This window comes from Pongo pygmaeus, chromosome 2, assembly GCF_028885625.2.
Source record: "Pongo pygmaeus isolate AG05252 chromosome 2, NHGRI_mPonPyg2-v2.0_pri, whole genome shotgun sequence".
NCBI lineage: Eukaryota > Metazoa > Chordata > Mammalia > Primates > Hominidae > Pongo > Pongo pygmaeus.
Window position 1 is genome coordinate 163326298 of NC_085930.1, and position 27733 is coordinate 163354030.

A 27733-nucleotide genomic window follows, 5' to 3' on the forward strand; every position below is an offset into this window, starting at 1 on the left:
CTCAATACTTACGAGGCTAAGGCAGGGGATCTTTTGAGTCCAGGAGTTGGAGGCTATGGTGAGCTATGATCATACCACTGCACTCCAGCCTAGATGGCAGAGTGAGACTCTGTCTCAAATAAATAAATAAATAAATAATAAATAAATAAAAATAAAATAGAAAGCAGTGAATTCAACAAAGTAGACAAGTGATATTTACATCAATTCCTAGAAAGTTTCAAAGATCCTTGAAAGTTTCAAAGATCCATGAAAGTTTCTAAGATCCATCTTTCTAAGATGAAAGGACAGAGTTTGAAAGCCAAGAAAAAAAAAGCTGTAAGACCCAAAACACGGTATGAGTTCTCCACAACTAAGTCTTTGTGGATCAATTCCTTTCTTCCTCAATGTTGCTGGACTTACCACTCCACCTTCTGTGGTCTGTAAGTGCGTTGTCTATATCCTGTACAATTTTTTTCTCACTGAAGTACAGCTAATTGTTTGAAAATCTTCTTCACATACATGCCTGTGTGGAACTTGAAAGCAGGAGGCTTACATCTTTATATCCACAGTGCTTCTATGAAAAATATTTACTGAGTAAACTAATGGCAGATGAAAGAAATGCATTTGAAAATTTTATGTTAGTATTCCATTAAAGCATTTTGTAATTTCCTAATGGTATCTTTGTGAACAAGAGGGAGGAAAAACATATTGATTGCAAGGGCAACTAAGTAAATTAATAACTATTGGAACCCAAAATATTAACAGTGTTTTTAAATAAATCAAAATGAATGAGAGGACTTGTTTCTAGTAGTGTATAGCAGGGCTTCTGTCTTTGGCCCTGTCTTGATCCACAATCAACGGTTTGGATAGAAACATGAAAGATAACTTATTAAGTTCATAGGTGACACAAATTTTGGAATCATAGTATAGAAGCCAGATCTCAGGAGCAGCATCTGAAAGCATTTTTTACAGCATTAGAAAAGGCTATTGAAATTAAGGAAGAGTCAACTAAAGGAAGCAGGATGAAATTTAACAGAGATAAGACATAATTGGGTCCAAACAACAGATGACAAATGTACAATATGGGATGCTTTATGCTAGGCAGTAGCATGGGCAAAAAGGGCTTGAGGGTGTCAGCTCTTTTTATGCTACATTTCTGTCATGTTTGCAAAACTCATTCATGTTTTGTTAGCTTAGTTTTGTTCTGTTCTTTTTCAGTTAGAGGTAGAACCAGATTTCAAGGGGCTTGAAAGCATATATAGCTTTGTTCTTTAAAAAAGTATAGAAATCTTCTTTTTGTTAACTTTATGAAAACATATTTTCCCATGAACACATTGATAGGGATCCTCCCAGCCTTGGAAGAGATCAGCACAAGCGAGTTGCCCAAAGTTTCAGCTTCACTGGCTTCATGAAAAATACAATTCTGCATGTGGAATTCTATTGTAAAAATAATTCAACAATATATTCTAATGTTGATGGACTTTTGGTCCATTCCTAAATGCTAACTCTATGAAAAAAAAAAAAGAGCTGCCAGCATGTAAATATGATTTAGGTGGCACTATCCAATAGAACTGCAAGATGGTCCTGTTCCATATGGGTGCTGCTCAGTACAGTAGTCACCAGCCACATCTGGTTACTGAGTACTTGAGCTGTGGTTAGTGCACCTGAGGAACTAAGTTTTGAATTTAAAAAACGTTTAATTTATTTAGATGTAAACAACCACATGTGACTAGTGGTTAATGTATTGGACAGTGCAATTCTAGGATGTGTAACCAAGAGTGTCATTGCTGAAACATAAGGCATGGATATATTTAACTTTTGGAAATATTTCTAACCTGTTTTACAAAGTGTTTTTAACAATTTATCCTACCAACAGTTTATATACATTTAAGTTTTTCCATATTCTCATTAACTCTTGAAATTTTCAGACTATTTAATTGGAGCTATTTGTGTGGGTGTGCAGTGGTCACTCACTGTTATTTTAATTGAGATATACCTTTACACATGGCCATGATTATTTGGATTTTCTTTTACGTGAAGTATCAGTTTAAATCTTTTGCTCACATACCATTGGGTTGTCTATTGTTTTCTTGTTGTACTATTGGTGTTCTTTATAAGTTACATACTCTAAATATAAGTTCTCTGTTATATATTTTTCAAATATCCACACACACAGTTTTAGAGACTAATACCCAAATCTCACTCCAGACCAATTAAATCGTAACTTCTATGGGTGATATTGTGACATAATTAAAGATCCCCTAGGTGATACTAATCTGCCTCTGTGAGGGGAATAGATTTAAACTCAGTGTAGGAAAGGATTGCTAACTATCAAAATTATCTCTTTGAAGCAGTATATGGTAGTGAACATATGGACTGTCTCTGGAATCAGATAACCTAAGTTTATTCACAGGCTCTGATAGACCTTAGGCTTAACTTCTCTGTGCTTCATTTTTTTGGTCTGTAAAATTGAGTAACAGTACCAACCACATAGAGTTTTTGTGAATACTAAGTGAGCAATTTTATGTAAAGTACTTAGAACCTCATGTGAAACATAGCAAGTATTCAATAAATACTAGCTATCATCATCATCATCAGCAGCAGCAGCAGAAATTTAAATTATCTGCCTCACAAAGTAGTGAGAGCTGTCATCTTTCTTAATAGGAAAACATCAGAAACCTTTCCACTAAGATCAGGAAGAAGGCAAGAATGCTTACCACCTCCTCCACTATTCAACGATATTTTAGGAGTGTTAGCCAATATAATCAGACAAGAGAAATTAAACAGAGGCATAAGAATTAATAAAGAAGTAGTAAAGCAATTTCTATTTGTAGATGATATGATATTATACTTAGAAATTTTTGATAATGATAAAATAAATTTAAACAAAAGAATTCAGTAATGTGGCAGATATAAAATTTATGGGCATAAATCAATAGCTTTAATACACACAAACAATAGCCAGTGAGAGGGTATAATGATAGAGAAAACCTCATTTATACTGAAGACAAAAAAGATTGAATATGGCCAGGTGCGGTGGCTCACGCAGGTAATCCCAGCACTTTGGGAGGCCAAGGTGGGTGGATCATGAGGTCAGGAGAGCGAGACCATCCTGGCTAACACGGTGTAACCCCGTCTCTACTAAAAATACAAAAAATTAGCTGGGCATGGTGGCTTGCACCTGTAGTCCCAGCTACTCAGGAGGCTGAAGCAGGAAAATCACTTGAACCGGGGAAGCAGAGGCTGCAGTGAGCTGAGACTGCACCATTGCACTCCAGCTTGGGTGACAGAGCAAGACTCCATCAAAAAAAAAAAAAAAAAAGTAGAAAGCCTAGAAATAGATCCAAGTAGATATGGAAATGTATAAGATAAAGATGATAACTCACTGTGGGTAATGATTGACCTTTAAATAAATAATACTTTTTAATAATAATAAGCAACCATTTGGAAAAAATATACAATTATACCCATATCTTACATCTACCACAAAAATAAAATCCAAATGGACCTGGGATCAAAATAGAAATAATGAAGCCATACAAGTACTTAGAAAAAACCATGGGTGAATTCCATTTTAAACTGGATTTCTAACTATTATTAAAAAAATTCAAATGCAATTAATAAAAAGATTGATAATTTTTATTATAAACAAAAAATTGTGCATGGTAAAAAAATACTATAAACAAAAGTCGAAACGTATCTGATAAATGATAAAAAATATTTGTAACATAGTATATAATGGAAGAAGAACTAATATTTCTAATATGTAAAGAACTCTTAAAAATTAGAAGATGAAGAAAAAGAAGTCTCTATAAAAATTGGAAAAAATAATAACAATTTATAATAGAGAAAAAGATAGAAGTTCCTTAAATATATAAAAACTATTCAAGCTTACTTACAATTAGATAAGTATAATTTAAAACAACCCTGAGATATCATTTCTCTCCTATCACACTGGAAAAAGTTTAAAAGTGTGATAATATACACTGTTACTGAAGTGGTGGGAAAGAAGATCCTCTTTCATACATTGCTGGTGGGAGTAGAAACTGGTATAATCCTTCTAGAGGGGTATTTGGTAATTCCTAGCAAAACTACATTTATTATTTGACCAAGAAACTCTAATTCTAAGAATTTATCCTGAAGCTACACCTCCAACAATGTGCAAATACATACATACAAGGTTAGTTACTCATTGCAGTACTGATTTTAGCAAAATATTGGAAACAAGCTACAGAGTAGTTAAATTGACTATGGTATATTTACACTGGGTTATTACACAGCCATGAAGAAGATGTCTGTGAACTAATATGTAGAGATGTCCAGTATTTATTGTTAAGGAAAAAGTAAAGCATGAAGCATATCTACGTGTAAGAAAAGAGGGGATATAAGAAGACAAACATGTATCTACCCAATTGTGCAAAAAGAAATACAGGAACGTTAAACCATAAACTATATGATTGGTTACTTACAGAGGGTATGTAGGAACAAGGTGGAAAGAATGAGAAAAATAAAATCAGAGAAGAAAAATGAATGAAGCGCATATGCCTTTTGTATTAGCCCGTTCTCACGTTGCTGATAAAGACATACCTGAGACTGGGTAATTTATAAAGAAAGAAAAGTTTTATGGATTCACAGTTCCACATGGCTGGGAAGGCCTCACAATCATGACAGACAGGAAAAGGGATGTGTTAGATGGTGTCAGGCAAGAGAGAATGAAAACCAAGTGAAAGGAGTTTCCCCTTATAAAACCATCAGATATTGTGAGACTTATTCTCTGCCACAAGAAGAGTATGGGGGAAACCACCCCCCATGATTCAATGATCTCCCACTGGGTCGCTCCCGTAACGCATGGGAATTATGGGAGCTACAATTCAAAATGAGATTTGGGTGGAGACACAGCCAAACCACATCATGTTTTATATAGTTCTGATGCTTGAAAACCTGATCATGCTTTACATAGTCAAATATAAATAATGAAAAATGTAATATAAAATGAAGGGAATGGAAAAATGGAAAAGCAAAGAACTGACCTAAGTAACTTTGGAAGATAATGTTTTGACTGTAACCTGTAAGCTAAAGGTAATAACCATTTGCAATTATTATACTCTTAATATTTTTTTCCTACAGGAATGTGGGTTAGCAATTCTAAAATTTCTTTATGTGTATGTCAGAACTGGGCAAAAAAGTAAACGTATTTGTGGATAAAAGCCTGTTTTTTCACTGTCAGGAAAGGAAGTAAATAAGAAACGAGAAAGGCTTGAATGAACTCTGTAGTAGTTGATTGGAATTGGAGGTATCAGTATAAACTTGTTTTAAAATTATTAATATGGGGTGATTAATATAGAAATATAGATAAACACATAAGCATATGTGTATATATATGTTCATGTGTGTATATGTCATGTGTATACACACAGACACACACACATATATATATTTCCTATATATATATATATATTTCCTAGCTCTGTAGGTTAGGGCCTAGAAGCAAGACACCTCAGTAGCAATGAGTGTATCTAGCACCCAGATTTTGGCTTCTAAATACTTCAGAGTTCCTTGGAAAAACTCTTGATTCTGGGGCCAGGTTAAGGAAAATACACAATGATGCTGGGATATCTCGTGCTGTCAGAAAGTCAGAAAATGCTAAAAAATGATTATGGCATGTTGGATAGATAGAGATACCAACATGAAAGAGCTCCTGACGGCCAAATATAGAATAGTTGGGGTAACAAAATAAATGATAGTATAGTTTATGATCTGTAAGTTAAAATAAATATCTATGAATCCATACTGATATAAATAAATAAATAGGTAAATGAAGGAGAAGAGATAGCTTTTCCTTACAGTAGAATTCCTATACTAAATATAGAAAGAATGGTAGAAATAAGACCTTGTGAAGATGGCAGATAGGAGGCAGGACTAGCTTGCAGCTCCCACTCAGATGGACAGAGCAGCATGTGGAGACTCACATCATGAACTTTTGCTCCAAGAACTACTGCAGGAACATACCAAGAAAGCCAAAAGAATCCACAGACCCTTTGAAGGAATTGGATCACTGCTGCAGACTCCCTGAGACCCCAAAAACCTGTGAGTCAGCTTGCATTCTCAGCAGGGAGGCCTGTGGTCTGAGGCAAGTTCTCAGCCTGGTCACTGGCTGCCTGGAAATAGATGCGAGGCTGTTAGTGGGGCACGGCGGGAGTGAGACGGGCCTCTAGGACTGTGGGCTGCATTTGGGAGAGGGGTGAGGCCTGTGACTGTTGACTTTCCCCCGCTTTCCTGGTGACCTGTGTGACTCAGCATAGGTAGCCATAATCCTCTCCTTGGGAATATAACTCCATTGCATAGGGAACCACACCCCCATCCCCCACAGCAGCTACAGCAAGCCCTGCCCAAGGAGAGGCTGAGCTCAGACATACCTATCCCTGCTACCACCTGGTGGTCTTTCTCTATCTGCCTTGGTAGTCGAAGGCAAAAGCAATAATCTCTTGGGAGCTCTATGGCCCTGCTCACCAACTGAGAAACCTGAATACTTAACCAGGTGTCCCTAGGGCAAGTTTACATCCTCCCTATAGGGCTGCAGCTGATGCACTTTTGAAAGTGTCACTTCCTGGCTGAAGGCCAATCAACACAAAACCAGCACACTAAACAAAAACACAACCAAAGGCCCTCACAGAGTTCACTTCACGCCCCTGCTACTTCCACCAGAGCAGTTGCTGGTATCCGTGTCTGCCAGATCTGAAGATGATCACATCACAGGACTCTTTGCAGACACTCACCAGTACCAGACTGGAGTTCAGTAGCTCTACTGGGTGGCTAGACCCAGAAGAGCAAAAACAATCACTACAGTTTGGCTCTCTGGAAGCCCTATTCCTAGGGGAATAAGGAGAACACCACATCAAGGGATCACCCCATGGGACAAAAGAACCTGAACAGCAGCCCTTGAATTCCAGATCTTCCCTCTGACATAGTCTGCCCAAATGAGAAGGAATCAGAAAAACAATTCTAGTGATATGACAGAACAAGTTTCTTTAACACCCTGAAAAGATCATACCAGCTCACCAGCAGTAGATCCAAACCAAGACAAAATTTCAGAATTTCCAGAAAAACAATTGAGAAAGTCAATTATTAAGCTAATCAAGGAGGCACCAAAGAAAGGTGAAGTACAACTTCAAGAAATTAAAAACATGATACAGGATATGAAAGGTAAATTCTTCAGTAAATAGAAAGCATAAATAAAAAACAATCACAACTTCTGGAAATCAAGGACACACTCAGAAATGAAAAATGCACTGGAAGGTCTCAGCAATAGAATTGAACAAGCAGAAGAAAATACTTCAGAGCTCAAAGACAGGCTTTTGAATTAACCAAATCCATCAAAGATAAAGAAAAAAGAATTTTAAAAAATGTACAAAGCCTACAAGAAGTTTGGGACTATGTTAAACATCCAAACCTAAGAACAAATTGTGTTCCTGAGGAAAAAGAAATCTGAAAGTTTGAAAAACATATTTGAGGGAATAATCCAGGAAAACCTCCCTGGTCTTGCTAGACATCTAGACATCCAAATATAAGAAAGTCAAAGAGTACCCGGGAAATTCACTGCAAAAAGATCATCTCCTAGGAACATAGTCATCAGGTTGCCCTAAGTCAAGACAAAGGAAATAATCTTAAGAGATGTGAGGCAAAAGCATCAGGTAACATATAAAGGAAAACCTGTCAGATTAACAGCAGATTTCTCAGCAGAAATCCTACAACCTAGAAGGGATTGGGGTCCTACTCTTAGCCTCCTTAAACAAAACAATCATCATCCAATAATTTTGTATCCAGTGAAATTAAGCCTCATAAATGAAGGAAAGACACAGTTTTTTTCAGAGAAACAAATGCTGAGAGAATTTGCCACTACCAAGCCAGCACTACAAGAACTGCTAAAAGGAGCTCTAACTATTGAAACCAATCCTCAAAATATACCAAAACAGAACCCCCTAAAAGCATATATCTCATAGGACCTATATAAAAATAACAATGAAAAATACCAAGGTATTCAGGCAACAAATAGCATGATTAATAGAATAGTACCTCATATCTCAATACTAACATTGAATGTAAATGGTCTAAGTGCTCCACTTAAAAGATACAGAATGGCAGAGTGGATGAGAGTTCACTGACCAAGTTTCTGCCATCTTCAGGAGACTGGCCTAACACGTAAGGATTCACATGGACACCAAAAGTGAGCAAGAGTAGCTATTCTTACATCAGACAAAGCAAACTGTAAAGTAACAGCAGTTTAAAAAGACAAAGAGGGACATTATACAATGATAAAAGAACTAGTCCAACAGGAAAATATCTCAGTTCTAAATATACACGCACCTAACACTGGAGCTCCCAAATTTATAAAACTATTACTACTAGACCTAAGAAATGAGATAGATGGCAGCACAATAATAGTGGGGGACTTTAATACTCCACGAACAGCACTAGACAGGTCATCAAGACAGGAAGTCAAAAAAGAAACAATGAACTTAAACTATATCCTAGAACAAATGGACTTAACAGATATTTACAAAACATTCTACCCAATAACTGCAGAATATACGTTCTATTCATCAGTACATGGAACGTTCTCCAAGATAGACCATATGATAGGCCACGAAACAAGTCTCAGTAAATTTAAGAAAATTAACATTATATTAAGTACTCTCTCAGACCACAGTGGAATAAAATTGGAAATCAACTCCAAAAGGAAGCCTAAAAACCATGCAAATACATGGAAATTAAATAACCTGCTCCTGAATGACTATTGGGTCAAAAATGAAATCAAGACGGAAATTTAAAAATTCTTTGAACTGAATGATAATAGTGACAAAACCTATCAAAACCTCTGGGATACAGCAAAAGTGGTGCTGAGAGAAAAGTTCATAGTATTAAATACCTACATCTAAAATTCTGAAAGAACACAAATAGACAATATGAGGTCACACCTCATGGAACTGGTGAAACAAGAACAATTCAAACCCAACCCCAGCAGAAGGAAAGAAATAACAAATATCAGAGCAGAACTAAATGAAATTGAAACAAACAAACAAAATTAATACAAAAGATAAATTAAACAAATAGGTGGTTCTTTGAAAAGATAAAGGAAATCTGTAGACCATTAGCGAGATTTATCAAGAAAAGAAGAGAGAAGATCCAAATAAGCTCAATTACGAATGAAATGGGAAATATTACAGCTGATACCACAGAAATACAGAAGATTATTCAAGGCTACTATGAATGCCTTTATGCACATAAACTAGATAACCTAGAGGAGATGAATAAATTCCCTGAATTATACAACCCTTCTAGATTAAACCAGGAAGATATAGAATCTTTAAACAGACCAATAACAAGCAGCAAGATTAAAATAGTAATTAAAAATTTGCCAACCAAAAAAAGTCCAGGACCAGACGAATTCACACATGAATTCTATCAGATATCCAAAGAAAAATTGGTACCAGTCCTATTGACACTATTCCAAAAGATAGAGAAAGAGAGAGTTCTTCCTAAATCATTCTAGGAAGCCAGTATCATTCAATACCAATACCAGGGAAGGACATAACAAATAAAGAAAACTATGGACTCTAGTATCCCTGGTGAACATAGATGCAAAAATCCTCAACAAAATACTAGCTAACTGAATACAACAGCATATCAAAAAGAGAATCCACCATGATCAAGTGGGTTTCATACCAGGAATGCAGGAATGGTTTAACATATGTAAGTCCATAAATGTAATACACCACATAAACAGAATTAAAAACAAAAATCACATAATCATCTCAATAGATGAAGAAAAAGCATTTGACAAAGTCCAGCATCTCTTTATGATTAAAACCCTCAGCAAAATTAGCACAGAAGGGACATATCCTAAGGTAATAAAAGCCATCTATGACAAATCCACAGCCAACATTATACTGAACAGGGAAAAGTAAAAAGCATATCCCTGAGACATGGAACAAGACAAGGATGCCCACTTTCATCACTTCTATTCAACATAGAAGTCCTAGGCAAGCAATCAGACAAGAGAAAGGAAAAAAGGGCAAATTGGCACAGAGGAAGTCAAACTGTTGCTGTTTGCGATGATCCTTGAAAACCCTAACGACTCATCTAAAAAGCTCCTAGAACTGGTAAATAAATTCTGCAAAGTTTCAGGATACAAATTAGTGTACACAAATCAGTAGCTCTACTATACACCAACAGCAACCAAGCTGAGAATCAAACCTAGAACTCAACCCCTTTCACAACAGCTGCAAAAACAATAAAATACTGAGAGGTGAAAGACAAGAAAAGCTACCAAACACTGCTGAAAGAGATCATAGATGACACAAGCAAATGGAAACACATCCCATGCTCATGTATGGGTAGAATCAATTTTGTGAAAATGACCATACTGCCAAAGGAAATCTACAAATTCAATGCAATTCCCATCAAAACACCACCATCATTCCTTCACAGAACTAGAAAAACAATCCTAAAATTCTCATGTAACCAAAAAAGAGCCCACATAGACAAAGCAAGACTAAGCAAAGAGAACAAATCTGGAGGCATTACATTTCCAAAATTCAAACTATATTACAAGGCCATAGTCACCAAAATAGCATGGTACTGGTATAAAAATAGGCACATAGACCAATGGAACAGAATAGGGAACCCAGAAATAAAACCAAATACTTATAGTCAACTCATCTTTGACAAAGAAAACAAAAACATAACATAAGGTGGGGAAAAGATACCCTATTCAACAAATGGTGCTGGGATAATTGGCAAGCCACATGTAGAAGAAAGAAACTGGATCCTCATCTTTCACTTTATACAAAAATCAACTCAAGATGGATCAAGACTTAAATCTAAGACCTGAAGCCATAAATATTCTATAGGATAAACTTGGCAAAACCCTTCTAGACATTGGGTTAGGCAAAGTCTTAATGACCAAGAACCCAAAAGCAAATGCAACAAAAATAAAGATAAATAGATGGGACTTAAGTAAGCTAAAAAGCTTCTGCACAGTGAAGGAAATAATCAGCAGAGTTAACAGACAAGCCACAGCATGGGAAAAAATCTTCACAATCTATACATCAGACAAAAGCGTGATATCTAGAATCTACAAAGAACTCAAATAGGTCATCAAGGAAAAAACAAACAATCCCACCAAAAAGTGGGCTAAGGATATGAATAGACAATTCTCAAAAGAGGATATACAAATGGCCAGAAGCACATAGAAAAATGCTCAACATCACTAATGATCAGGGAAATGCAAATCAAAATCACAATGCAATACCACCTCACATTTGCAAGAATGGCCTTAATTATAAAATAAAAAAATAATAGATATTGACAGGGATGTGGTAAAAAGGGAACACTTTTACACTGTTGGTGGTAAACTGGTACAACTACTATAGAAAACAGTGTGGAGATTCCTTGAAGAACTAAAAGTGATATACCATTTGATCCAGCAATCTCACTAGAAGGTATCTACCCAGAGGAAAAGAAGTCATTATACAAAAAAGATACTTGCACATGCATGTTTATCACAGCAGAATTTGTAATCTCAAAAATATGGAACCAGCCCAAAAGCCCAACAATCAACAAGTTGATAAAGAAATTGTAGTATATATATATATATATGGAATACTACTCAGCCATAAAAAGGAACAAAATAATGGCATTCACAGCAACCTGCCTGGAATTAGAGACTATTCTAAGTGAAGCAACTCAGGAATGAAAAATCAAACATCATGTGTTCTCATTCATGTGTGTGAGTTAAGCCATGAGGATGCAAAGGTGTAAGAATGATACATTGGACTTTGGACACTCAGGGGAAAGGGTCGGGGCTAGCTAGGGATAAAAGACTACACATTGGGTAGTGTACACTACTCGGGTGATGGGTGCACCAAAATCTCAGAAATCACCACTAAAGGACTTATTCATGTAACCAAATACCACCTGTTCCCTAAAAACCTATTGAAATAAAAAAAAATAAATAAATCAAATGTGTTTATGTGCATCAGGAATCATGTATAAAAATGTTTATCACTGCATTATCATAATATACAAAGAATCAAACAAAAAGAAGAATGGTAGAAATAGAAAATTACCATCACATAACAATTGTTGCAGGTAAGATTCATCAGTGCATGCTAAAATTAGTGGATAGGTTGTGATATGAAGCATATCTTCATAACCTGAAAATGTCTCTCCACAAGACACTTAAAAATTACAAGGGGGAAAAATAGAAACCTTACATAGAGAAATCTGGCAGACACCAATTTTATGAAGGGATCAAAGTTCACATCACCATCATAAGATGTATCAACACCATGTACCTTTTGATACCATCATAAGATGTATCAGCATCATGTACCTTTTGATATGATGCACTAGAAAAGACAAACATCACTTTTGTGATATTCTTGTCTTTAATTCTATCAATTGAAAAATAAGACAATTACTAATTGAGGGGTATTCCAAAAATAAAAAAACAAAATTGGCCAGTAGTCTTCAAAAGAGTAAACGTCATGCGAAACAAAGAAAGACTGAGAAGCTGTTACAAATTGGAGGTAAGGAGACATAAAAACAAGTACGATTTATCATCAGGGATTAGATCCAGAACCAGAAAGAGGACAATTGGTAAAACTGAAATAAAATTTATAGATTAGTTATTAATTTCTTGATAATTGCATTGTACAGTGTAACTTTACATTAGTGGAAACTGAATTAAGATATATTGAAACTCTGTACTATGTTTTTGCAACTGTTTTGTAGGTCATGTATTAGTTCACAATAAAAAGTTTAAAAAATGTAGTGAGTTCCTAGTCACTTGAGTTCAAGTAGAGAATAACCAAGAAGAGATTTAAGCCACAGCTGGGTCATTTCAGTACACAATCTTTTAGGTTTCTTAAGCCAGGAGACTTTTATGAGAACGTTAACAGAATTCTTAGCTAACAGATAAATTATATGATTCCACACAAGCTTTGATCCAATGCTAATTCCCTTGAATTTGTAGAACGTGAGCAGTTAAAGCTATTTTACTCATTGCAGCAAATGATGCATGCTGTGAAGATCACAAAATGTACTATGAAATATCTGAAGTAGTTTAGAATAAAATTCCCTTAGGTTCAACTTCCAAGGTTTTATATACCTGAGAGCAAATTTATATTCATGGATAAATTTTCAGCCACACTTCAAATAGCCACTCTAAACTATACCAGATAATGACACAAAGGGCTGAAACAATTAAATTGAGGTTAAAGTTATGCTGTTAAGTGGAGAAAAGCAGAGCGCATGCAGTACATGCAGCAAGACTTTTTTTGGTTTGTTTGTTTTTGTCAAAAGTAAAAATATATGCATAGAAAACAGCCAGATATTTTATACAACAAAATGTAAACAGTGGTTAACTCTGGGTAGGTGGAAGTGAGTTTTTTGTTTGCTTATCAGCAATTTCTAGATTTTCTACAATGATTATATGTTAGTTTAATAATTATAAAAACAATAAAGTTTATACTTTTAAAAAACTAGGCAGTGTAGCAAATTTTCAATTTTCTGAACAGCGAGTAATAAACTAAGCACTTCAAACAAATGGATGTGGTCAAAAATAAAGTATATTCCAGATGATTATTTTTGTTAAGATGACCGGGTGGAGGCTATAAATAGGTTTTAAGTGGATTTTTTTCTAGTATGGTCATTTCAGTTAAAATGTCAGAAATTACTCAGAGACAAGTTTAGGCATCTTCATTTTAAGCTAGTAATATCACAGAAAACAGCAAAACACTGTTCTCGTTTTTAAAATAGTTTATTTTTTAAAGTGAAAAGAAAAGATGCACAGTTTTTAGGAAGAGGAAAAAAATATGCGTATTGAGTATTTTCTTCCAGCCTTATACTTTATGGGTCATATATTAAATAGAAAGAATTAATTTTGCCCTGCACTTCAAACTCATGCACATTCTCTAGCCATTAGAATCTAAAGCAGCACTTTAAAATTTTTAATGTGCATATTAGTCCACTGGGGGATTTTGATTATAGGTCTGAGGTGGGACCTTGGTTTGTACAGAAATCATCTGGAAGCTTATTAGCAATGGAGAATCTTGGATCCCATCTCATACCTAATCAATCAAAATCTGCATTTTAATAAGATACCCATTTGACTCATATGTATATTAAAACTTGAGAAGCTCCGATCTAAAGAGCTCAAAATAGTCCAGCTGGCTTTTGGATTCTGTAGTTTCCTATGAAAATTACTTAAATAAATAATAATATTTTAAAAATACTATAGAAACCAATGCTGCTACTAAACTCTGTTAACAACTGACACAACATAACTTTAGAAAACTCTTTTTAGACAGCTAAAACATTTTCCTTAAAATGAAAATAAAATTTCCTTGATTCTCAGGTGACTTTAAAATTAGTTCTTGTTGGCTTTATTTATCCCTTAAGCTAAGTGGTTATGTAGTAAATTTAAACACAATTACCTCCCCCTGCTTTGTCTCTCATTTGAGAGGGAATATTTCAGAATCTGTTTTTAAAACACCCTACTGGCAAAATGGAGGACCTTGCACCTTACAGATCCTATAATGATAGGATTGTAAATAGATTAAAAGTTTCAGGATATCTATGTTTTTGATTCACAAAAATAAATGAGTGAGTTTCTGGAACTCTAAAACAAAACATTAAAAGGAAAGAAAATGGAATCCAGGATAATTTTATGAACTTGGTATTAAAAGAGAAAATAGAGTGATCACCCACAAGCCAGTCAATTATTTTATAAGTCCAATTTTCTTTATTCGTAGATGACAAAATGTGGGGTTCTAGAAAATTATCACTTCATTTCAGAAAGAGTCATACCGATGGCTATCACATTAAGACTTTCTAACTAAAAAACTCTGACATTTCTGACTATTTTTTCTGAACTTTCAAAATGGTAAACTGCTTAGATTTCTACTTATTAGGGGTTCAAAAAGAAGTGATTGTGTGGCCAGGTTTAAATTGAATTTCAGTCTTATGAATACCTTCAATTCTTGTAAATTTTATGGGATCACATTTAAATCTACTGAAGCCATTCTATTGCCATAATTTCTACGCCTTAACCTTGGTTTGATGATATTCTCACTCCTACCAGGACTTCCAAGAAAATATTCTGGGAATTGTTAACATAAACTTTAATTAAAAACAGCATATTGTAGAAATAAAGGAGAGCTCACTAAATATGTTTAAAATCAAATCTGCTTTTTAAAAAATCCTGAGAACACATACTATTAAATGTAGTACCATTAGATACAAACTGATAAATTGAGCCTAATGTTTGAAAGTACAACCATAAAACAATCAAAAGAAGTAGTGTTTTTATAGAGTAACTGCAGTGTCTACCACACAGTTTAATGCATCACTATATAAGATACATATGTTAACATTGCTTTGAGAGCAAAGAACGGCACTGGGAAGAAAAAGATAAAAATGAAAGTCCTTTCTAAGTCATCATTCACTTCCATGTAATATTTGCTGCTGAAGAAAAGGGTAAGAATTAAAAGTTGTTTTAGTCTTAGGAAAAGTCCTCATAAGGTTTTCAGTCCTAACTGTGTTTTTGCTAACATTTTAAATTACAATGTGAACATTTTAAACTTTGTGATTTAAAATGTTTTGTAGAATTTTGTAGAACTTTTTTAATTTAAAATTTTGTATTTGTATTTAAGGCTAACCTTAAAGACCACAGGTACTTTTACTAAGGGAAGGTTATACAAAAAATGTCAGTCTGTGGTTTAGGATTTCTTTCTGTTGTTTTAAAATTTATGATAGTATTTTATTTAATTTTAATTAGTCCCTGGAAATAAAAAGTTTTACCTTTCCAGAATATTGTATTATCCATCTTTTACCACTAATCATTATTTTTCATAGCGACCATTTCAGAGAAGTTTCCTGAAAGACTTGATCATCACAGTTGTTTAAATATCTATATTTAACAAGTCAATATTTATAGCTGAAAGATACCTGGATTGATCAAAGTTTTATACTTTACATAAATCATTTTAATTTTTGATTTAAAGAAGATTGTGGGTAAGTTGTTCTTCATCATTCTCCCAGGACAGTGTACTTATGTGCAAGCAGTGTCTGATTCTTTCACATTTCTAGTTATAGTTATTTGACCCTACTTTCCAAACTATAACCAAGGCTTTTAAATGAGGGTGTTAAGTTCTGGTATTTTAGATAATAATTCCCACGATTTTGATGAAATAAATAAGAAAATTGAACTTAGTAATGTTAAATGAACAAAAGCAGGTCCCAGAAGACTATATATAGCATGATACCATCTTTAGAAGGCTCAAAATTAGCAAAGCTAAACAATATAGTATGTTAGAAGTACATACATTTGTGATAGAAGAATACAACAAAAAATATGAGTAAGATTCAAGATAGCTGTAATCTGTAAGGAGTAATCACGAGGATGATATAGGTGACTAGCACAGAAGGTAGTTACAAGTTATTGGGATGGACACACACACACACACACACATGTGCTTCCTTATGAATATAACTTAACAATTTCTAAGTGCAAGACTAAGAGGTTTAGATTATTCAGGAGCAAATTGGCGATGAAAGTGTCGGAATTCCCCTCTTAGCTAGGGAAACAGATTTTTCCTAAACGTATGGAGCATTGTGTTCTTTGGCCTCCACCTTTTACTGTACTATTTAATTTATGACAAATATTTAGTGATATTTTCCTTTGACTTCTAAAGTCTAAACATATGCACAGTTGTCTTTTTGTATAATATATTTTATACACCTTATTTTACTATTCAATTCACTTTTAAAACAATGGTATCAGGAGACTAGTAGTTTTATTTAATCAATGAGAATAAAGAAAATCTCAAATTATTCTGCTCATATTTATAGTTGGTGTTATATGATCATACTTTTGATCAATGAATACATTACTCCTAGCAGTGTATTTCTAAAATAATGCTTTTGATTCCAGAGATTAGGTGCATGTAGATTCTGATTTCCATTAACTCATGTAGAAAAAAGGCTCTTTTTTTCTAGGAAATCAATAGTGTGGAAAGCAAGGGCAACTTAATTATCACATATGAGAACTTGGGGAAAGAAAAAATCTCATATCAATATCATACTGCCATTTCAATGAATAAGAAGGATCCCTCACCATTTTAGGAAGGCTGAAATCTAGGAAAGGATGAGAAATTCATGTGCAAATTCCTTTAGTTTTATAAAATATTATAAAATGATTCTTCCATATTTAAGGAGATGGAACATTCATAAGGGCTTGCAAATGCTCACGAGAATGTATTCTGGAATATTTTTTTTCTGCTGGGTACTGGAGGGATTAATTCTAGTAAGACTGAAAGGCAAGCTGCCTAATATACTTTCAACAGAACAACACTTCTCACTGCTAGTTGTATAAATATTTGCCTTTACATGAAAAAATAAAACTTCCCTTGGAGACTTAAGGTATACCTTTGGAATGGAGGAGGGAAAAATAAAATCTACAAATTAAATTAATTTGAACCATGAGTTCTGAGAATCTAATCTGAATTTATGCAGGTTACTTGAGGTTAAAAAAGAATGCTCTACCCTTCTTAAAGAGCCTGTTTAACTCTTCCTATTATAAAATGTATAGATTTTAAACTGATTAAAAGAATTAAAAGTCCTTCAAAAGAAATCTTGAAATAAAATTAAATATCGTGGAAATTAATTGAGGCAAGTGAAGTTAATGTTGGGCTTGATTGAATAAAACAAACAACTGATAATGTTTTTCATGACTATCATATTTAGTATTACTTTCAATTTAACAGCAAGAACAACTTTTACTGTACCTGACGAGGAGTTCTTTCTGATTTACTCCTACACCACTCCCAGTCTGAAAGATCTGGTTTCTGACTCTCTTCATGAGACAGTCTTCTTTCTGGCCCTTCAAAAACGGTAGTTTCTTCATAGTTAATATCACCTCCCGTTTTGTCAGAAAACGCACGCTTTTTGTCGTTGGAATCCTGTTTAGCTTCTGTAATATCAGTATTTGTGCATTTGTTGATGCCTCTTTGTGTGGAGCTGTCCAGAGAGGGCGTGGTGCTGATTTCTACTTTTATAGCATTGAAGATGTTACGGTTGTCTCTCTGAGGGTCTTTTGTAGTTTCACACTCAGAGTTCATCAGGTTGTGATAGAATATGGAATTTTCATCATCATCATAGTAATCTTCATGTGCTATTTTATAAATCCCATAACTTTTTTGGAATGATAGATTGAATTCAAAGCCTTTTCTCTTGACTGAGTAAAAATAAAAACAACAGTTTATGGCTAGTAAGGTAGATAAAGACAACATTGGATATATATAGCAAATAAAAATAGAAAGCATTCAACTTGATTATTATACATTTTAAAGCTATCTTCATTTACTTTTTGTCAGTTATGCAAAGAAATTATGCCTCACAAAATTATCTTATCACCCTGTGTCTAATTTTTCTCATTTACACAATGAGGGTCTTGAAATACATACAATCTTAAAAACTCTTTCAGTCTCTAAAGAAGCCTTACATAACAAAAACTTAGCCATACATTAGGAAATTCTCAAATACATTGTTTTAGCTTTTCTTAGTCTACCAATTATTTTGCACATTTCCTTATATTTTGGGATAAGAGATATTATTTATACATTTTATTTTGCTAGAAATTAATTATCAAGTAGCCTTAATATTATGTGAGTTATTCAGCTAAGAATACCACCAATAAATATAACGTCTTTAAATATTTTGGTATATAATTTTTTGTCATCTATATGTCTATAAATGCATACATTAAAAATTAGACTATGCTGCAAAACAGCTTTTAAATTTTAAAAAATAACATGTACATTTCTGATACAAATAAATGTGAAATGAACTGGTAAAAAATTAGATGGATTAATATTTTTTGTAAATTGAAGCACTTTACAATGTCTATAAAGCTGATTATTACAAGAAGAGTTTAGCAGGAATGCATAAAACTTTTTATGATTTAAATCAGGTGAAATATGATGAAATCATAATTATAGTACTATTAGTTGGTGGAGTGATGCAAAGTCTTAGAATAAAAAGCAAGAAAGTGACAGAAAGTGATACAATTTTTATGTTGAATGTCATTAAATGCTAGATAAGTTTTATATATTAAGAATGAAGTTATATCAAGGTGGTAGACAAGATATAATTTAATGTTTGTGCTTTCATCTGTCAAAACATGGTTTGTTTAAACATATTTTCTACTTTGATAGCTCTGTGTTTTATACTGAGACATTTAGCTATCTTTGATAGAAAAAATGTATGAAAAGCTATCATCTTTCTATGGAAAAGATAAGTAAAATTTGATCCATTTTGCAATATACCCAAGTGTCATTCATATGCTGATTCTATTACTGAAATGTTTCTCAGAATCTAAGATTTATAAACCAATTCTGTTGACTGAAAAATAGAATTTATTAGTATCATTCATTGTTGTTTGAGCCAGAACACAAACAAGAACAAGTTTGATTCAAAGAAAAACTAAAAGTAGAAACAGATGTTCATATTTTATATACTGTCTCATTTAGATTTTTACTGACCTTTTCTAGTAACATAGTCAAGTAAAATTAAGTTATACTGTTTAACTTGCTTTAAGAATGTGAAAGGTGAAGGAACTAAAAGGATGTTTAAATTATTGATGGGTTTCTCTTTTTCTCCAAAAAAGATAGAAAGTGACAAATTGTCATTTCAAGGCCATTAAGAAAACAAATGCTGTCAAAAAATCCCAATTTTGTGATATAACATGATAAAATTGATGTCTATGACTATAATTTTATTAGTTGCACATTGTAATCTCAAATATATAAAGCAAAAATGAGTAATGTTTTTGAAGGAGTGTGCAGAATGTGTCAAAGGAGACTTCACCTCCATGTCACAAGGGACAAGGGGCAGTGTGAGGTAGGCTATGAAAAGAAAGGAGGATTATCAAGAGACCATGATGTGATAGAACATTCTGAGGCCATTTTGCACATCGATTATCTCATTTAACACACCAACAACCCTACATAGTAAAAAACGTATTGATTCTATTTTACACTGGAGAAAACAGGGGGTGACAGACGAAAGCTACTGAAGATTGCTTACAGGTAAAATGATATGAATTTAAAGCTAGCTGTTTTCAGAATTGGAGTTATTTGTCTTTATTTGAAATTGCTTTCTTGCTAATCAGACCCATGAAAGAATTATGTTAATGGAAGCAGAATTACACAATGTGCTGTTTTTAAGTCAGAGGAAATACAGTAATTACAAAGTATAATCAATGAAAACATTTCTTGTTAGTGACTTATCACTTCAATGGCAAATTCTGCCTGAAATAACTAATGTACCTGAACTTGAGATAATAGGTTATAATATCATAAAGTTGACAATGTAAGATGAGAGGCTGGTTTTAAGGGGGCAAATCCCTATAAAAACAAATTAAAACAATATAGTTAATAATCAAAATTATGTTGAAGAAAATATGAGAATCAGAGTCAAAACTAATCATTTTTAAGTTCTTTGAGGGTAAAGACTAGGTCTTTTTTTAAATGAACCAAAAATATAAAATAAAAAGTGTCTATGGGGCCATTTAGGTAACATTATTATTATTATTTTTTATTATTATTATACTTTAAGCTCTAGGGTACATGTGCACAACGTGCAGGTTTGTTACGTATGTATACATGTGCCATGTTGGTGTGCTGCACCCATTAACTTGTCATTTACATTAGGTATATCTCCTATGCTTTAATTATTAACAAAGGCAAATGGGAAAGTTCTTCCTCCATCTAAGGAGGATTCTCAGCTCCAGCCAGTTGTGGGGAGATTAGGGGTTGTGTTGTCAATAATTCTAATTTTTCAGACAAACCAGGTTCATAGACTTGATGTAAAATATCCTGATCTTAAAATTTTGGTCCATAATTAAAATTAGTTTTAAGTAACAATAAAAATTGGTTAAAAACCAGATCTTTGAACCAAATTCAGCTCATGGGTCATGGGTTGGGAATTTCTGTTCCTTATTGAACATGCAGCACAGTGCTAGACACATAGTGACTTTTTCCCTAATGAATATTTATTTATTGAGTGAGTGAATTAATGAATGAGTGAAGCAACCTGTAGGAATCATGCTTGTTGTGACAGGAATGGTTTGTTAGGTTAGCCTTGACTCAATGATGCTAGCTGAATAACATATGATTTCAAAAAAATGGTATCTTTATAATATTGATTTATTTATAGGAGGAAGGCCTTGACAGTGCTACAGTTCCTGACTCCTACTTTTATATCACTAAAAAAAATACATAGTTGAGATTTTTTAAAAACTTTTTTTTGTATTTCGTGTGTGTGTCTGTGAAAGTCAGAGATCTTTCATTGATTAATAATTTGCAAGAAACTTAAAAGCCATCAGAATATTGTCCAGAATCTTTTGAAATTTATACTAAACATCTTAAAAATAAATATAATTTTTTGTTCTTAAAAGCAAAATCTTTATTCTTCCAAAATCCTTGATAAAATATGAATTAGCTCTAGTCTTCTGCTTTTAATCACATCTTGCCAATTACAATTTTAGATGTGAGTAATTACATCAACTTATAAAAACAAATCATTCTTCAGAGTAATGTCACTTACCAGATACTATCATTTTGTCAAAAAAATAAAGAACAAAAATCTGTTTTTTATACAATGTGTTTGACATTTAGCTGTTTAATTTAAAAAATGTCATGTCAGGCAAACAAAATGAGTCTGAAAGCCATATCCAAACAGTATGTCTACTGCCTGAGATCTCTATGTTAAAATCATTTGAGAAACAAAACAAAACAACAACAACAACAACAAAACACTTTTGAGACACTAGTAATACAGATTGTTGGAAACAGGAGAGGATTATTATTTCTGCAAATTATTTTCCACTGCTCACATTCATTTTCTGGTTGCACTTCTGTCAGTTCCCATTTAGTGAAGTTGAGATGTATAATTATATTTACATCTTCAACATTAACCTATGATAAATATGTTAGAAAAAAATATTTTCTCTCTCTTTCTTCTGAAGTTCACTGACTGATAAAGGATGTAAAGAGAGGGAATCTTAGTTTGTTATGGACAAAAAGTTTAAACATAAAACTCGAACCATCGAAGAATTAAGATACTCTAGCTGATCAACCACCTGGTCCACCTAAGCATGTGCTACCTTTGGGGTTTTAAAATTTTGTTGTGTTACACTATCAATAGGAAAATTGATGGTGGCTTCTCAGACAGTAGAAACACATCATTGTTATTGTCAGAATTTTCTGATATCACAGCCTGGATCATAAGTGGGAATGGAGCCATTTGAACTATAAGCATCTTAAACTAAAGTTTCTCACAATGTTTTATTTGTGAAGCCATGCTTCTTTTTCATAAGCCTTCATATTTCAAGTCCTTCTTTGGAATTTTAAAATAAACACAAATAAAAGCAATGGTAATTTTAGAAAAAAATATTATTTTGATCTCAAAAGACATATTTTTAATTTCAAACCTGTGATATGAGTGTGACTGTTGATTCTGCTAGCCTGCCGTAAGACTCTTTTGTCTGTGCAGTACAGAAAGTAGAATATTTCATAGGTCATTTACAAGAATAAGTCTGTCGTTTGCTTTGTTTTCAGCTCTGAGATGGCTGGTCCCCACTTCTTAAAAATGACTGCCTTCAACCAATTCATTATGACTTTTCATTTTCACTGGCACTAGACTCATCCCTCTCACAATTTTAGATGTTGTAAGACCGGGCTGGTTCACTAGTTTAGTGGCAAAATGCTAAGATTTATTAGAATGTTAGAGTTTTGAGGTTTGTGAATTGTTTCCTTTATGTTATATGTTTTTATAAGTGGCCCATAAGGGTTTATTATTAATTTTCTCTGTCACTGTTGCTCTGGATATTAATCTTTAGAGACACATCATTATTATAAGTTCTAAGGTTATTTTAAAGACAAATGCATCTGCCATCTACTACTAATAAAACTTAATGGCATTCTTAACAAAAAAAATTTTCTGGTCATTTGAAAAATATCTAGACATTCTAAATTTTAAATGCCATCACTATGACATGGAAAAAATGGCCAATTCATGGCTAATTATATAAAATAACTTTGTCGTTGAATTGATTGCAGAGTACACTTTGATATCCTCTGGATTTTGCAACCCTAAAATAGCCTGAGATGGACTGTTTTTATTTAACCTTCATCTCTGTTAAAGAATAATATACTTACATACTCTGAGCAAAGGACAATTAATAGGACAGTTAATGCAGCATACACTAATGCATTCTCAGATTTATTAAGTGATAGACCATCCTATATTTTGTCTGGAATAATACAATAATCTCCTTTTTCTTCCTGGCAGAGTCAAAATATACAACTCATTCGTCAACACTTTTCCTGTCTTAGCATATGGGAACAATTACACTGTAGGGAGTTCTGGAAGGGACCCTGCTTTCCACTCTCATTCTAGGTGTACTCTTCAGAACACAGAATCTTCTTTAAGTAAATAACTTGGCTAGATTCATACATGAACACACAGTAACAAACTGTCACTTGTGGCTTTTTTTTGAAACTGAGGGTTTTGCTTGTTTTTATGTTTGGACCAGGGTGTGTGTGTGTGTGTGTGTGTGTGTGTGACAGAGAGAGAGAGAGAGAGAGGCCTACACTTACAATTTGTTTTGGAACTGTTTTCAAGCACTCTGATTCCTTACTCTGAAAACTTTCCAAAACCCTGGAAGAATACTAGCAGTAAAACAACAAAAATGCCTTTCTTTACTGTTCCATTGCATAATAATGTTATAATATAATGAGTTTTCAACTTCTTTCGGAGGGTTAATAATCCTTTTTCAAATGCAAGCTTCTTATAGCAATGCTGCGTCTCATTCTAGACTTGGGAGGGGAATATATTTTCTTTTCTGGACTAAGAACTATGGTGAATGTATCATCTAAGTGCCTTTGTTGACATGGTGTGCTGAATGAATTCTAGTCTTTCCTTTTTTTTTTCTACCTAAAATAGTTATTCAGTGCCACAAGCACTTCATGGGGTTTTTCAAAACCAGCTGCATTTAAAATCTACCCCCAAACTGTTGCAGTGATTGTTTCATGTTATAATTTCTTCTCACTATTTACCACTTACATTTATCCTTGGACTGTCCATCCCCTACTGAGGCAACTTAGTTAATAGACCACTTTTCTTAAAGTCACTGAATGCATATTGCTGCCAATCACTGCAGTGTTGAGGACTTACTTTTTTTCCCATCGGACGCCACTGCATATGCGTTCTGCCTGCAGTTGATGATGCAGCCACAGGGCAAGTGGGTCCAGCGTTTGGACAAGACAAACACTGGGGTTACAGTGGTGGCCAGCAGGGTAAGTAGAAAGCTGAATGTCTCCAAGGGAAGGCTCTGAAACCCCACGACGTTCTGGATCACCATGTGCATCTGCAAGGGCAAGAGAACTTCAGACCTAACCTAAAATTATACTTTGTACTTCTCAAGCCTTTTCTCCACGCACGCTGCCTCAGTTCCCTTTCCAGTTCCTTCTCCTGATGGACAGCGGGGACCTCTGCTACGGAGCTGGCTCCCTGTCCTTGGTGATGGGCTCCTGGGAACGGCGGGGCACACCCCCAGGGTTGGGAGGGGTTTCAGCTTTTGAGCGCCGGATCTGCGCCCGCTGCCTATTCAAGACTCCACCAGAAAGGCACAGTCTACAACGTGGAGGACGCTAGCTGAGAAACAGCCGTCCGTGAAACCCGCATCTGATTCTCCGAATGGCCTTTGTCGCCTCCCTGGACCCTCATCTCCGCCCATGCGCGCTCGTCACAGCGGGGCGCCACTCTGCCACCTCCTAATCGGCTTCCTCCTGGAAGGAGGAACAAAAGCCTGTTTTGTCCCCTGTCTTCTCCCTCCACAACTGATCTCTCTTCCCCTCTATCCCGCCCTGCTGGAGATGGGCGTCGTCCTCTCCAGGCGGGAATGGAACGGCGAGAAAGGGATGACAGAAGGTTGAGGAGAAAAAAACCTTTTAATTCCCTCTCTCCTTTTCTGAATACTCTCAGATTTTGCTGTGTGAGACAATATCCTTGGCCACCACCGATAGGGAAAACTAAGTCGCTCGCGACGGAAAGCGATCCACACGCCCCTGACTTTTGAAAGGAGAAACATTTCAAATGCATTTGAAAGGTTTCGAAGCCAACTAGCCCTATCCCGAACTGCCTTCTTCTAAGTGCATGTCTAAAACCCAGCGAGATACACTTGGAAGCGGACTTCACTGTGTGTCTCTTGGTGACTCCCCAAGCCGGTCCCAACACTCATTTACACTGTCTGGCACACACACTCGCGCTTTGTGAGAAACTGCACTTTTACCATCATGGGCAGCCAAAGGACGACTTTTGTAAGCGCTAGGATCAAAGCGAAGCGCTTCTGCGCTACGCTCATGGTGAAGCTCCTGGTGCCATAGAGAGTCCCCCGGTTCTCACGCCTGCAGGCTTCAGCCCCAGCGGCAGCGGGCGCACCCGGTCCGAACACGGTGTCCGAGCTCGGAGAGCATCCCCCAGAGCGCCGCAGACTCGGGCCCGGAGCATCCTCTGGGGACAGGGAAACCACTCTCCCCGCAGTAGGAGGGGTCCCAGGAATTGAAGCTCCACGGCAAATTTCCTGGTAGTTGGAGTGGAGTCTCGGCGGCTCCTCCGAACACAGCAATCGGTGAGTGAGTGGGACTGAGAGGCCCACGAGGAGTCCGAAGGCCAAAGCGTACACGGTAGAGAGGAGCAGCACGTAGGAGCTGGAGCAGTCCACCAGGCAGCCCCAGGGCGTGCGCACGAAGGCGCCCCAGCCGCACAGCGGGAGCGCCGAGAGCAGCAGACTGGCTGTCCACACGGTTACCGCCACGCCGAGCACCTGGCCCGATCTTCTGGAGACTGTCTGGTTCCCCACACCTCTGTGCATCGTATAAAAGTTGTAAGAGACTAGGAGAGTCGCCTTCAAGTTGCTAGAGAGGCCCTGGCATAAATACAATAAGGCAGAGGTGGTGCACAGAAATTGGAAGTAACCGGGGACCTCGTTTGGCCACTGCAAAAACATAAAGATCGTCACCGACAGGACGCTCATGAGATCATCCACAGACCAGGAAGCCACAAGCATGGACACAACAGTTCTGTTCTGCATTTTCAGCAGGGAAACTAGTGAATAAATGCTGCCCACCAAGGCTGCAAAAGTCATGAGACATGTCAAGCAAAAAAGATAGATATTCAGGGTTCCTGGCGGATTTAAAAGGTCCGTAGAATTATGATTCTCTTTCCACAGGCTAGAGTCATTTGTTGATAAGTTACTGAGAAATAAAGGCATTGTCCTTGGTCAATATTTAATTTCCCTTATCAATGAGTCTGATAATTTTCTCAAAAGAAAGACCGGCTGCTGCAAATCAGATTTCATTCCTCCTACCAAGTTCCCCTCTAGATGTTCTTCTGGTCAGTCCTGCAGGAAATGGTTAGGCATGTCTCCTTTAGTTCTGACTCAAGCTATATTTAAAAATTATGTTCCATTTCAAGCATAAAAAAAAAAAAACCCCGAACAACTTTTCAACATTCCAATTAAAAACAAAGCAAAAACTCCTTCCCACCATCAAGTTTCAGGGAAGAAAGCCAAAAAAAAAAATAAAAAGAAAAACTCTTCAGGTACATTAAAAACCAATGATGTCTGGATCCTTTGGGGTCCTTCTTATGGAGCAAAGCAGCTTGTAGCTTGAGATAATCAAACTCTGTTCACTTTTAAGAGCAGTAAAATGATGCATTTGGTTCCAGAGCTGGATTCAAAGGCAGGAGATTGTCAGGTAGGTTTCAGCTTTGAAGGTAGAGAGAGAGAGAGAGAGGGCGAGCGCGAGCCAGTCAGAGGGAGCTGGTGCACAGAATCCCATCTGAACCGCTGTGTTCTTCAATCAGCCTGTGATCCTCGGAGCTGCAGGAAGGAGGAGTCAGCTCCAAGCAGGAGAGAAGCAGGAAAAAAAGGGAGGGGAGTTCAGTGTGTGAACAAAATGATATACGTATATCTTAGACTGACTCTTTCAAAGCAAGAAACGGTGTACTTGCTAAGCTTCCCCTTTGGTTTCAACATGTAAAACTAGCCCAAATACTTGCTCAGGCTTGATGTGAACTACAAATATCACCTGTGAGAGGTCTAAGCTACTCCAGTAACTAAGGGACTGCTTTTATTCTTACCTAGACTTCCTGGTTCATAATCCGTTGGAGGAAGAATATCATCAATCCCATGTATAAGAGTAAGATGTATCAGATTTCTTTAAAAAAAAAATAGTGTACTTAAGATTGTCATTACAGTCCTCATCACTCTAAACGGGATTATACAGAATCTTTGGATAGAGCCACACTAGCTTTAGACATTTATTTATAACTATTTTCTGTCAATGGCATCAAGTAAGCAGGCTGTCATTGGAATAAATGATATGTCTAAGTATCCATAAAGTCGGAAGATATTACATAGGGCCTAAAAGGAAGATCACCCCACATTTTTAACCAGAGTATTTGGGACATACAATAGTTGTATCTCTTAATGGTCAATTTTGCAAGATGCATGATTTAGCAAAGAAGTAACTAACAGAAGTACTTCTGGTCCAGCATTTCCCAGGATGCTTTAGGGCAGCATTCTTCTCAGCTTAACCTCATGACCAGATGGCTGCATTCCCATATA

General features: G+C 35.5%; 1 protein-coding gene across 1 annotated transcript in view; it reads right to left on the reverse strand.

The window, feature by feature from the left end:
* Nucleotides 1–26933, reverse strand: part of GPR149 (G protein-coupled receptor 149) — a 104374-nt gene extending 77441 nt beyond the window's left edge. The window contains exons 1-3 of the mRNA XM_054479943.1: nt 25397–26933; nt 24280–24472; nt 17829–18277 (exon numbers count right to left, since the gene is read on the reverse strand). Coding sequence (XP_054335918.1) covers nt 17829–18277; nt 24280–24472; nt 25397–26377 — 1623 coding nt within the window. The 5' untranslated portion in view covers nt 26378–26933. The remainder of the gene's footprint in view (nt 1–17828; nt 18278–24279; nt 24473–25396) is intronic.
* Nucleotides 26934–27733: the final 800 nt, after the last annotated feature.